This window comes from Enhydra lutris, unplaced genomic scaffold (assembly GCF_002288905.1).
Source record: "Enhydra lutris kenyoni isolate GAN:26980312 unplaced genomic scaffold, ASM228890v2 scaffoldscaffold4, whole genome shotgun sequence".
Lineage (NCBI taxonomy): Eukaryota > Metazoa > Chordata > Mammalia > Carnivora > Mustelidae > Enhydra > Enhydra lutris.
This window is the reverse complement of record NW_019154088.1, coordinates 8,946,198-8,959,573: the sequence shown is the minus strand read 5'-3', so window position 1 is coordinate 8,959,573 and position 13,376 is coordinate 8,946,198. Positions and strand designations below refer to the sequence as shown.

The 13,376-nt window shown below is 46.3% G+C and overlaps 1 protein-coding gene across 1 annotated transcript in view; it reads right to left on the bottom strand.

Annotated features, from left to right (window-relative positions):
• Positions 1–13,376, bottom strand: part of LOC111161858 (eukaryotic translation initiation factor 2 alpha kinase 4) — a 108,354-nt gene that overhangs the window by 22,386 nt on the left and 72,592 nt on the right. The window contains exons 22-29 of the mRNA XM_022525879.1: positions 11,844–11,916; positions 11,127–11,248; positions 8,855–8,904; positions 7,746–7,914; positions 6,431–6,547; positions 4,593–4,658; positions 1,931–2,101; positions 1,432–1,566 (exon numbers count right to left, since the gene is read on the bottom strand). Coding sequence (XP_022381587.1) covers positions 1,432–1,566; positions 1,931–2,101; positions 4,593–4,658; positions 6,431–6,547; positions 7,746–7,914; positions 8,855–8,904; positions 11,127–11,248; positions 11,844–11,916 — 903 coding nt within the window. The remainder of the gene's footprint in view (positions 1–1,431; positions 1,567–1,930; positions 2,102–4,592; positions 4,659–6,430; positions 6,548–7,745; positions 7,915–8,854; positions 8,905–11,126; positions 11,249–11,843; positions 11,917–13,376) is intronic.

Genomic DNA, 13,376 nt, shown 5'->3' with positions numbered 1-13,376 from the left:
TCTGTGTCCTCTGACAAGGATTTTAAAGCCACCATCACAAAAATGCTTCGGAAACAAGCATGACGAATAGGCTTGAGGTCCGCCCCCCTCCCAAAAGAAAGGCTCAGTGGAGAAGTGGAAGATTAAAAAACCTCTGGATGGGCTCAAAGCAGAATGGGGAGAACGGTGGAACTGAAGATTAAACAAGAGAAACTATTCAGTCTGAAGGAGAGAGAAAACAGACTGTAAAGCAAAAGGCCCCAGAACCTCAGGGATATAAAAACTTAAACATTTGTCATCAGAGTCCTAGAAGGACAGCAAAAAAGAGGGTGAGACGGGAGAGATATTAGAATAAAATGCCTGAAACATGCCTTTACTGGTCTGTCAGGAGGGTGGCCTTGTTACTGCTTGGGTGGAGGTTAGGGTCTGTAATCCTTTGGCTCCTCCACTGATACTGTTTGGGGGTTGGGGGACACTACCCCAGGCAGGTATCAAAGTCTCAGCTTCCACTCAGTGTTCTCATATGCCACCGTGCTAGGGCTTGGTGGGGGGGCCCCCACTGGAGAAGGACATAAACCTCTGGATTCAAGAAGCTGAGATAATCCCGAAGAGCATAAATCCAAAGAAAGTCATACCAAAATGACTTTGTCATGATCAAATGTCAAACTAAAGACAAAGGAAAAAAATCTTAAGAGCATTGAGTGAAAATCAACTTTCCTACAGAAGAAAATTCAAACAAAAGCACATTTCTCATCAGAAACCAGAAATCTGAGTGAACTACAACAGACTTTCTTCTCCTCTTGAGTTACTCAGATTTGGACAGTTGAAGCAAAAAGCCCAACACTGTCTGATGTGGACCTCAATGTATGGAGAGGAAATATTTAAGACAATTATATTACAAATGGCGGGATGGGTATAAGGACTTCCAGCAGGGAAAGGTTCCACACCTCATTTGAAGTAGTAAAGGTCAGCATCCATGGGTCTTTATGGTTACTGAAGAGCTCTGTATCATGATTGTGGTGGTGGTGACGAGACTACACACACATGATACGATGGCAAAGAGGTACACAGAGTATACCTGGTTGTCCTGTGTCCTGGTTCTGCTATTTTCTTACAGTTATGCCAGATTTAACCATTCAAGGAAACGGAAAGGTACATAACATCTCTCTGTACTATCTTTGCAACTTCCTGTAAACCTGTAATTTTTTTTTTCCCAATATTTTATTTATTTGACAGAGAGTGAGTGAGCGAGGGAACCCAAAGCAAGAGGAGCAGGAGAGGGAGATGCAAGCTTCCCACTAAGCAGGGAGCCCAATGCGGGGCTCGATTCCAGGACACTGGGATTATGACCTGAGCTGAAGGCAGATGCTCAACAACTGAGCCACCCAGGCTGAGGAAGAAAGGAAATTAAACCAGAATAAATCAACCAACGAATACAGGGTGAGCCCTCACCAGCAGGTCGTATCTGCCGCCAGCTGCCAGGATTTCCGATACAGCCCTCTGCCTGCGTCTGATGACTGCCGCAAACTGGAAGATGATTCCGTTGTGCTGCTGTACCTTGTAAACCAAGCCCAGATTGATCAAGACCTGTGAAGTGCAAGCCCACGCAAACAGGTCAAGGGCAAGGCTTTACATCAGTAGCGTCAGAGCAATCAGGAAGATGTCTAAGGACAGCCTGCCAGGTGAAGAAACTCTGCTCTCTTCAGGAATCACCCCTTGGCTGGAGATAACTGACATCATCAGACTCACTGTACTACAGGAAATCACGATGCTTGCAAGGACATTGTGATTGAAGCCAAAACTGTTACTAGAAATCAGAAGTTCCAAAATGGAGAAAGCAGTGTTCTGGGGGAAGAAAACGCGTCCCAGCATTAACTCCAAAACCCCATCTCCCACTGGGCCGGCAGCACTGACCACCCACCCCCACAGGAGAATCCAGCAGTTGCCGAACCTGCAACTTGATGCCGAGTTTCTTCAACAGCCCGACAATCTCCTCTAGGTCTTTTAAGCCGTACTTCACCAGCTGGGCAACGCCGGTTTTCTGTTTTATTAATGAATTTATTGCCGGTGTTAGATCTTGCAAATCTCCCTTCTGCTCAATAAATTTGTAGAGTCGACACAGCTGGAAAGCAAGGAGGCACATTTAGCTTTGGATCCACGGCAGGGAAGAGCAGGGATTTTCTGGTCAGAGGCCATTTTAACCTTCACTGGGAACCTGACTATGGATTATCCTTTTCCAGCAACTTCCAGTGAAAGTACCTCACTGGAGTGCTTTGGGCACCTACTCCCAGTGAATGCTGCCCCCAGCAGAGCAGCCCCTTGTACTAGCTGAGCCGCCATGATGAGATTTCCAAGCCAGTATTGGTCCTCTTTACCCTCCTCATTCTCATCAACCTCTGTTCCTGCAGACACAGAAATGGGGGTCGGGGATAGAGTGGGATGGGCACACAGGAAGGCGAAGTCGGTTCTAGTTCTACTCGGAAGTAGCCAGAAGTCCCTCTCCTCCCTTTGCTTGAATAATTTCTGTTTGGAGGTGTCAGCCCCTTGATCCTTCCCTCCCTCTGGGGCTCACACCTCCATCCCAGCTCCTGGCTGCTGCACCCATCGTCTCCACACGAGGGCAATGGCTAGAGACGATCTGTGGGTCAGGCCCAGCCCCTGGCACACAGCAGGGGAAGCAGGAAGTAACTATGGTCATTGACCCGAAAGAAATTTCCACTGGAGCTTCCGGGAGTTAAACAAAATTATAGCTATTTTAAGACTATATAAGCATAACCTTGTTCAATGGTAAGGTGGCGCATGGAAACAGCTGAATGAAGACTCAGCTTAATTCAGTTTAATAATCATACACCACATGTATTTTTTTAAATCCAAAAAGTAATGTCATCTCAATATCTTTACTGTATTAAATGGTTTTCTTCTTAAAATTAAAAACTATTTCTTCTCAAATTTTAACATTAAATTACCCCATTAAGAAACTACCAGAAGCACTAGAGTCGCTATCTCCGGATCTGTGTCTTCACCCCATCATCAACAAACTCCAGGTGACTCTGGACAAGTCATAACATCTCTCTGGGCCTGAGATGCCTCATCTGTAAAATCAGAACACTGGGCCAGGCACTGGCTTGCGATATTACTGCTTCCTTTTCTAGTATCTTCAAAGTTTCCATATTTAAATAATGACAGCACTAAATGCCTTTATTAGGTGCTAATCTTTCCATCTTTAAGCTAATCCAATGTCCAACTTTGAAGCAATGCTCATCATCAGATAACCAGAGATTCAACAAAAAGAAGCTGACATTTGAGCAGCTGAGGCAGCTATCATGTGCAAGTGTGAAATACATCCGAAATGTGACATTAGTTCAAAGAACTTTCTGGGCTTGAACCTTCAGGTAAGCAATCACCAGACTGGGCAGTTTCTGGAGCAGATTCTTTGTGCTATTTATACACGGAACTAGTTCTGCTCACAGCTATGTGCTATGTACATGTCTAGAGGATTATGTAAATACTGTGCTTCCTATCAAAATCTTTTATCACTGGTCACTTTGGGTACCATTAATATCTCCTCCAATATTTAACATCTAAAATTTAACCTGGCTTAACTTCTAGAACTCCTAGGCTGTGTGATCTGGTTTACCTTCCCTGCCTGACTGCAGGCTGACCGCTCTGGGCAGCAGTCTGTGTGTGCAAGTTTGATTAGAAGCCAAGGGTAGATAGATGCTGCACGGATCCCCCAGGGCTTTTTAAAGGCCAATATGAATTAAGTTGAAAGCAGCCCATGGACTCTTCAGCTGACTCCTTTATGTGCCTTAGCACTGTGCCAGCCACACTGTAGGTGTCCAAAAGAACGAGTGCCTCTGCCTGGCCCTGTACAGTCATATTTTAACCTATCCTATACATGCATTTGCTGATCATCACAGGTCATGTAATGGAGTGCCCCAGCAGGGCTAGAGAGGTTGTGGGGAAGTTTTAAAGAAGTAGCTTTTCTTATATAAATATTCAGGGAAATGTCAGAAATCTCTGCTGTCTTCTGCCATCCAGTGACTCCGTGAAGTTTGGGTCACCGTGCCCAAGATCAGAGACCAATGTGATGCCTGCTGAGAAACAGGACAAACTTGTTTACCCCATGAGATAGTCCTCACTGCCACTGGGATCAAATGCCAGATTTTAGAAGTGGGAAATGTACTGGAAAAGCAGGAGCTTTAATTCAACTCTGACATGCTGGAAGTTCAGCGGGGGTTGGGTAGTGGGGGAAACCCAGATGGATCTGCAGAGCTTGGTGCCTCATCCCAGGCCCCTAGGATCTATTTCAGAAGAGAACAACTAGTACTAGACCCGCTTGCTCAGCAGGTGGCTCTGGAGGGCAGAGCAGCTGGTGATCAAGAAAGAACAGGCTGATGACCCCACGGTGAACAGCAGCGTGGGGAAGCAGGATTTGAAGCCAGCACTGGGCCCTCTTCCCCTGATCCCCTGAAGCTGCCATGGAACCTATGAACCCTCAAGGGAAGTCTGTTTGTGAGGCACTGGGGAGCAGCCCCACCTCACTGCCTTGGAGATCAGGGCTGTCCAGAGTTTCAGAGAAAGCTGCGATAGCGCCATCACTGGGTACTTACGCTGTTAGACGACAAAGACAGATTACAAAACTTGGCTTCCATTTCTCTCCTCGTCAGCTTTTCTGTCTACCGTGGAAGAGAAAGGGAACAACGAGAGTCACCAAATTTGGCCCTGAATGTAAAGATATGATCTCCAGGCCACTTCCGACAAGTATATACCCTCCATTTTGGACAAACTGCTCCAAATCATGAAGGATGGATTAATACTGTGACTAAAGAAAAATTTTTTCTTCCAATTCACATAAAACTAACATTTGTCTTTTTTTTTTTTAAGATTTTATATTTAAGTAATTTCTACACCCACTGTTGGGGCTCGAACCCACAGCCCCAAGACCAAGAGTTGTACACTCTACTGACTGAGCCAGTCAGGCACCCCTAACATGTGTCTTAAAATACGAAAATTCCTGACATAAAGAATTAAAAGGGGGAGGATGCCCTTGCTATTCAGCTAAAACCATTCAGTGAGGCAACCTAGAACTGGACAGGCTGAACCAGGGGGTTTCTGTCTGGATGGCTAGGAAGTAATGGATTCATGTCCTTCTACCAAAAGCCACGTGCTGACAGCCTCTGAACACTTCGTCCCACGCCAGCAGACAGGCTGTGGCTGCGAGGTATGAGCAAGGATGACGTGACGCCCCCGTGCATAATCCCTGGGGTTCCTGCCAGCGTCTGATGGACATGGTGTGTCTGCTACTGCTGAGCAGAAGCTGCACTTTGGGGAGAAAAGCACCATGGAGAAACAGACAGTAAAACTGGGGCCCCTGATGTGCACCTGCCAGAGGAGAAAGAAGCTATTTCGACTTTTTGAGGTCCAGAAAACAGTAGGCCTGGGATGCCTGGGCGGCTTGGTCAGTTAAGTGTCTCTCCTCGGCTCAGGTCATGATCCTGGGGTCCTGGGATCGAGTCCTGCATCAGGCTCCCTGCTCAGTGGGGAGCCTGCTTCTCCCTCTCCATCTGCTGTTCCCCCTGCTTGTGCTCACTCTCATGCTCTAAGTAAATAAATAAAATCTTTAAAAAATGGGGCACCTGGGTGGCTCAATGGGTTAAGCCTCTGCGTTTGGCTCGGGTCATGGTCTCATTGTCCTGGGATCGAGCCCTGCATCAGGCTGTCTGCTCAGGAGGGAGCCTCCTTCCCCCCATCTCTCTGCCTGCCTCTCTGTCTACTTGTGATCTCTATCAAATAAATAAATAAAATCTTTAAAAAAAGATCTTAAAAAAAGGAGAACAGTAAGCCAGCAGACTTCCACTCTCTGTTCTGCCTTAATCATAGACCGTTTGGCACTATAGGTGATTGAATCTCCTGGATGCCCCTTATTTATTATAAACACAATATTTAACATGAAAAGAAATCAGAAAAGATACATATTCACCTTCATTCCAGCACCATAACACTACTGAAAATTTTCAGTGGTTCCCCTCCAGGCTCTGTGCACTTACCGCAGAGGACCTGCACACATACTGGAGAGCAGGGAGTACTACGATGAGGCTCAGTTAGGAAGAGTAACTGAAGGGCTGCTGCCCCAGCACCACAGGTAACAGGAGCTAATGGAGGCTCCAACCGGGGTCCAAACCACTCTCCCCCAATTCCACTGAAAAGCCCAATGAAAACATCTATAAATGACTTTATGGATAAGCATAGGTGGGCTGGAAGAATTAAGGGGAGGCCCTAAGCCCTTTATTCTCAATACAATCACTCCCTCCAATTGGTCTTTTTTTACTTTAGAGAAATGAGGGAAGGAGATAAAACTCCCAATTCAGTTCTATGATGACATCACTAAGAAAACACTTATGAACTATTATCATTCTTCAATATCAAATCAAAGTAATTAAACGCTTACCACGGCATCATACAGAATAACATAGACTTGACTGAGTTTATCTTCTGGGATTCCACAGTGTAAGAGGATTGCTTTCAATAACATGGTATGGTTCAAGTAAATACTGTAATTTTTTTCCTAGGATATAACAGAGAAATTAATTAGTTTCATCGTAAAAACAGTATAGCACCAAAGCCAGCATCTTATCACGCACTTACCATCCAGGCAGGTGATTGTGGCAAGACTGAATTTTGGCACATTGCCTTCTAGTTTTTTTTTTTTTCATAAGCATTCCTTTTACATTGTCATAATCAAAGACTAGAATATAATCAAACCTTTCTTTAAAAAAAAAAAAAGATTATTTGTCAGAGACCACAAGCAGGGGGAACAGCAGGCAGAGGGAGAAGCAGATTCCCTGCTGAGCAGAGAGCCCGATGTGGGGCTCAATCCCAGGACTCTGAGATCATGACCTGAGCCGAAGGCAGAGGCTTAACTGAATGAGCCACCAGGCACCCCTCAAACCCTTTATTATATGTATCTAAACCACTCTGGTGTCCAGCTGTGGTGAAAACCTGAACGAGTTCACACAGATATCAGCAAGGGAGAGGAGCCGGTTCATCAGTCACTGCCGTTGACGATGGGCCGGAGGGACGACTGGCTAACGGGCGAGCGTTCAGACTAGCGAGCAGAGCGCTGGGCTGGGTGCAGCGGGCTCTTCATAGAAGCGGCCACATGGGCTCTGCCCTCAGCAAGCATGTGTCGTCTCCCCTCGACGGTGGTGAGGGCAGAGGGGCAGGCTCCTGGGGCAGAAGGGGCGCCCACGGCGGCTGGGAAGGCAGCCTTTCTAGAGGAGGAACCCTGTGAGAGGCACGGCGGTGGAGGGCGCGGCCCCGTGTGGGACCCAGAGGCAAGGGCTGAGGAGAGCCAGTGGCTAGAAGCGACACCGGATGCCGGCTCGACAGAAAGTGAAGTTGGGGAGCGGAGAGCCAGGGCAGAGGGTGGGAGGGGGCCACAGAGGGTGTTGAACAAGATGGACATGCTAAAATCATCCTAGGAATCTTAGCTAATTTCTTGCACTGTGGAAGAACGGGCAGCGCAGCAACACCCTTCCCCCAGAACAGATGAAAACAAAACCCACTCCTGTCAAGGCAGAGGCAAGAGCCTGACAGAAACCTCCAAGTAACCTCATCAAACTGTTCTCCATTATCCTAGCAAAATGTGGCCCGCTGCTGGTACCAAGTCGGGGGGCAGTTCTATTGTGGTCATGCCCCCCACCCCTCCCCAGGTCAAGGACTCTAGCGTGGTAACCTCGGAACATCAGACCCTGGAAAGTAACCTGAAGCGCCGGGAACTCCTGGATGATCTCACAGATCGTGTAGATGACTTCGGCAGTGGGCAGAGAGCTGTTGGCGGCAGACGTGACAATATCGAATGCACATTCCAGAAGCTCTTTGGGATGAAATCGGTCTAACTTGCGAGGCCTGAACACGCGCTCTATGCAGTACCTGGAGAGAGAAACCCAAAATCCCAGGTCACTGCTTCCTGGAATCACAAACGTGTAAGAGGCTGCTGAACAAGAGAAAAGAAACAGAAGAAAATGAATCAGTGGTGTGAGCAAGAGACCTTAAAGACAGATTTAGCTGCCAATTCCTCAGGGTCTGGGGGGCGGGGGGAGAGGCGGCCACTATTAAATAATGGGGCTTCATTTTTTTTTTTAATGTTTTAAATAGAGATGAAATTGCACACAAGAAATAATTTTACCTGTAGTGCTCGCTCTCTACACAGGGACACACCTTAGGACTCTATTAATTAACTGTCATTCGCAGCTGAGAAGAGAAAGGACAGGAAGAGCTCTGACTTCGCTGTAAGAAAGGCCCTTTTAAGGAGGGTGCCTTGTTGACAACAATACGGCTTCCATTTATGAAGCTCTTGCTGCTTGACCGCTGAGGGATCTAATCGTACAGAAAACCCTCCTCCACTGCTAACTGCCCGCAGGCCCAGAGCGCGCCGCACGCACACCTGCTGGGTTCACTCCGTTTCTCTACAGGTGGCTTTTGTTCAGTACCTGTGGAGGCAGGCTTTACACGGAGACCGTCGGCCATTTGTCCCTCCCATTAAGTTTTAAAAGGGGCCATCCGTGATCAAAAACAGCCCTACAGTTTTTGTCAAGCAACCACTTGCAAAGTAATTAGTTCTGTTGGTTGGGAATGTTAGAAGGCAGAGAACAGACCGAAGGGGCTTCAGGGAACCTACCTAACAGCTGCATGTCCACTAAAGGGAAGGCCATGAGTCTCTGTCACCCCTGAAAGGGGGACTGCGGCTGGGTATCAGGACTGTTGTTCCAAACTCACTACTTTAAACCCAAAATTCAAATCCCAAGTGATAAAACATCCTTCCTTGGTTTCTCTCCCACATCCACCAGATGAAACCCCCCAAGTTTCGTACCGTTTCAAATTCAATATATTATTTCTTGCCACGTATCTTGCAAAAGGAATCTGCAACACAAAGTTTCAAAGGTCAACCTCAAAATGTGCCAACAACCTCTCCTTTGGGTTTTTTAATTAACAGTTTTGTTGAGCTAGAACTCACAGAGCATAGAGTCTACCCTTTTAAAAGGTACAACTCTGTGGTTTTGGGAAATTCACAGAGTAGTGCATGGCTTTGGCATTCGTGGGCCCTGAAACGTTCCTGAGGTGGTCAGTCAGCAGCCGACCCCACTGCTGGGAGCGCCACTGACCTTACTTACTATGGCATTTCTTGGGATTTTAAATTTGAGAAAAATTTGCTTCTAATTAAATGTGCTCTGTCCAGTTTTATTATGCCAAGTTAAAATCAGTGCCAGTTATCTGGTTACCTGTAACTCTTCTCTCCCTTTATCTATTTTTGTCCATCCCCCACCCACCCCACCTCCTTACCGGTTCGTTCTTTGTATTTAAGAGTCTGAGTTTTTTTGTTCTCCAGATTCCAAACAGAAGTGAAATCCTACAGTATTTATCTTTCTCAGATTTACTGTATTTAGTATAATACCCTCTAGCTCCATCCACGTTGTTGCAAATAGCAAGATTTCATTCTTTTTTTGGCTGAATAATACTGCACCGTATGTATATACCACATCTTCACTCATTCATCTATCAAAGGATACTTGGACTGTTTCCCCACCTTGGCTACTGTAAATAATGTGATTATGTAAATAACTGAAATGTTTTTTCAAGTGTCATTTATGATAATCCAATCCAAATGGGTCTTCTCGCTTGTGGTGACTTCCCGGATTTCCCATGGTCTTCTAGGTGAAATTCTTACCCACCCACTAATAATAACCACAACTTATGAAATTATTGTCAGATTATCTAGCATCATACCATTAACGATGGATCAAATTCTGAAAGTGTACTTTTTATTTGGGGGGAATGGCTATTAGCTCGGAAAGCAAGCAGGTGTTTAAAAATCTGCGCTTTAGGGCTGCCTGGGTGGCTCAGAAGGTTGAGCATCCGACTCTTGACTTCAGCTCAGCTCACGTCGGGTCATGAGATCCAGGCCTTCATGAGATCCAGGCCTACATCGGGCTCAGTGCTCAGCAGGAGTCTACCTGAGATTATCTCCCCGCTCCCTTGCGCTCTCTGCTCCACCCCTCCATTAGTGCTCTCTCTCTCTCTCAGATAAATGTATCTTAAAAATACCTGCACTTCAGTCTAACGTTGAAAGAATAAACAGTCAGTTTTAAGTATAGCAACTTAAATACTTTTATCAATCCAATGGGTGAAGTTGAGATACCTTTTCTTTGACCTTCTTTATTATGCATGAGGCTGAACATTGCTTCAGGAGTTTATCAGCCCTGTGCATTCTCTGAGAACTGCCTGGTTATACCCTTTGCTGATCTCTCCACATGTCAGTGTTTTCTGTACATGAGAGGAATGAAGCTCTTATCTGTCTCATGCATGGACAGGGCTGCAGATGGGCTCATTGGTAGGCCACACTATGCGAGCGGATAACCCGCATCAGAGCACTGCCGTCAAAAGGAACCCTGGGGATCAGAAGCAGGCCAGCACAAGCAGAATTCAGCACACCTCATTAGCAGAGGCACTTGCTGTCAGAAGAATTTAATTGTTCTCCGCGTTAACACGTTAGGAAGTCAGTGAAAATCTAGCCAGGAGATAAAGAAAACAACTGTGTTCATCTGTCTTGAGTCGGCCAGATCAAGCCGTGGCGGTCACTCGGCAGAGCTCAATAACGGGGCACAGATGTGGCATCGGCAACGCAGGGGGCCAGTTTCTAGGGTCATAAGCACCTGTGCTGTGAGCAAGGTGGATGTACACAAGGTCAGACATTCACTAAATTCCAGTGATGCTCTCACCCTAGTAACTCCCTCAACAATGTGTCTCCTAGGGTTGCCTGGGTGGCTCAGTGGGTTACGCCTCTGCCTTTGGCTCAGGTCATGATCTCAGGGTCCTGGAATAGAGCCCCGCATTGGGTTTTCCGCTCAGCAGGGAGCCTGCGTACCCCTCCCCGCCCCCGCCTGCCTCTCTGCCTACTAGTGATCGCTCTCTGTCAAATAAATAAATAAAATCTTAAAAAAAAAAAAACCCCAAAACAAAAAACCAATGTGTCTCCTAAAGTTGATATTTAGAATATAAGCCCAGGGGAAAAAGTGATGGCTAAGGGTAACCCATCCGTGGCCAGACCCAGCATCTGGCCTGCCCCGGGGTGCTCCCAGCCTCACCCGCAGGTCGAAAGGAAGCATCACCAGCATTCCGCTGTGGTCCACGAATAAGGCAGCTTCATTGTGCTCGTATATTTGCCTATTCTGCGGAAGCAGCAGTGGGGTACACAACTGGACAGCTCCTACACCAAGTCAGAAAAAAATAACTGAGCATCCAGTTATTATATAGACTCCACCATTCCTAGAAGGCAACTGAGAATGAACACAGATCCGATGGTGAAGTCATCTGCTACTGGCCGCTGAAATCAAGAGCAAGCAGTCTTCAGCTCTGACTCCACTAATGGACAGCTCATCCGAGGTCAAGTCTGTTAACCAGTCTCATTTCTGACTCCACAACCCAACTGTATTTTAGTAGCAAGGCTCTAATATTCCAATCGTAATACTCAAAATGGTTCTCCTCAACAAGCTGAGTGTTAAAAATATGCTTAAGGGGTGCCTGGGTGGTTCAGTCAATTAAGCTTCTGCCTTCGGCTCATGTCATCATCATCCCAGGGTCCTGTGATCGACCCCCGCACCAGGCTCCTTACTCCATGGGGAGCCTGCTTCTCCCATTCCCTTTCTGCCCCTCTCCCTTGCCCCTGCTCTGACAAATAAATAAAATCTTATAAAGAAATAAAGGTAAAATATGGTTGCAGCCAAATCTATTAAGAGTACTTTTTAATGATGAAACAAAACACTTTTTAAGACAGCCATGATTTTTTTTTAAAAAGGACATACCATGTCTTTTAAAAACACGGACGATGGTGTCACACACGTGTTGCTGTATCTTGGATGTTCGGATTGAGAAGCCCTAAAATATGACCAATTAACATGTCATCAAAGCCAAATCGAAGGGATCCCCAAAAACACGCATCTGTAGCTTGCAGTAAGCATCACATTACTTACTCCCAAGACCTTAAAGGAGAGTTAAAGGAGAAGTCCGCAGTGAGTCCCTCTTAGAACAGGTGTAGGGAAAGAAGACAATAGCACATCCTGCAGGACATCCCACCTGAGGAAGGGGACCTAAAGCTCTAAGCCCAGACTCTTCGCCATGGTGATGTATGCCATTCAGGGAGAGCTGGTCAATATACACATTCTCCCCGAGGCTTCCCAGGGATACTGTGGAGCAACCAACCAGCTGATGGCATTAGGCCTCCGCTCACACACTAAGGTGATCCATGAGTACGGGGGGTGGGTTTGAAAGTTACATGGCATTTACAAATTTTGTAAAGACCTCTCCTTTCCATTTGTTTCTTAGTATATGAAGGAAGGAATACCATTTCACTTGAAGAAATTTAGAAAACAACAGATAAGCACAAAGACTAAAATTAAAGTCACCTAAAATCCTGTAAGGATCTTTCTACTATCGCCAGCCAGCAAAAACTGGTTTGGTCCTTGAGAACTATCCTGATCTTGCACAAATCGTACCAACACTTTATCCACTACTCTTTTAAAATTACATCATTATTTTAAACACATGGAAACACATAAGGAATAGGACAAATACCTGTCGTTCATTCATCTTTTTCAAATTTTAACATTTTGCTATATTGTTTCAGACTGCTTTTGTTCAAAAAGAAAAAAAAGAAAGAAGGAAGGAAAGAAGGAAGGGGAGGAAAAAAGAAAAACAAAAGGAAGAAAAAGTTGCAGGCTGCTAAACCTGGGTTTGCCTCAAAAACCATCTGGGAGCTTTTAAACAGAGACTCTCAGGGAGCCTCTCACACCTGTACACTTCAAGTCATTAGATCAGAGGAGGGCCTGAATGTCGGAATGGTCCAAAGGCCTCCCAGGCGCACCTCCAGCGGCAGCCAGCATCGGGAACTACTGACCAGATGGTCTGAATCTCAGCGGGTTTAATGGTTTCAGCTCTGGGCACCGGGGCCAGGGCTTTGTCTCCAAAAGCACAGCTCCTTAAACTCTTAGGTGGATGGAGAAGGGGGTGGGTTGGGAACGCCTTAGAGTTACATGATTAGAATCATGGCTCTGGGGGTGCCTGGCTGGCTCCGTCGGCTGAGCGTGGGCCTTCCGCTCAGGTCATGGTCTCCAGGTCCTAGGATCCAGCCCTGCATTGGGCTTCCTGCTCAGTAGGGGGTCTGCTTCTCTCTCTTCCCTCTGCCCCTCCCCACCACTTGCTCTCTCTTTCTCTGTCTCAAATAGTTAAAATCTTTTTTAAAAAATTAAAAATAAAAATAAAATCATGGCTCTTCCCAGCATAATGCATATGGCACACATTCTGCATACACGGACCTCAGATAGTACATTGGAGGCATT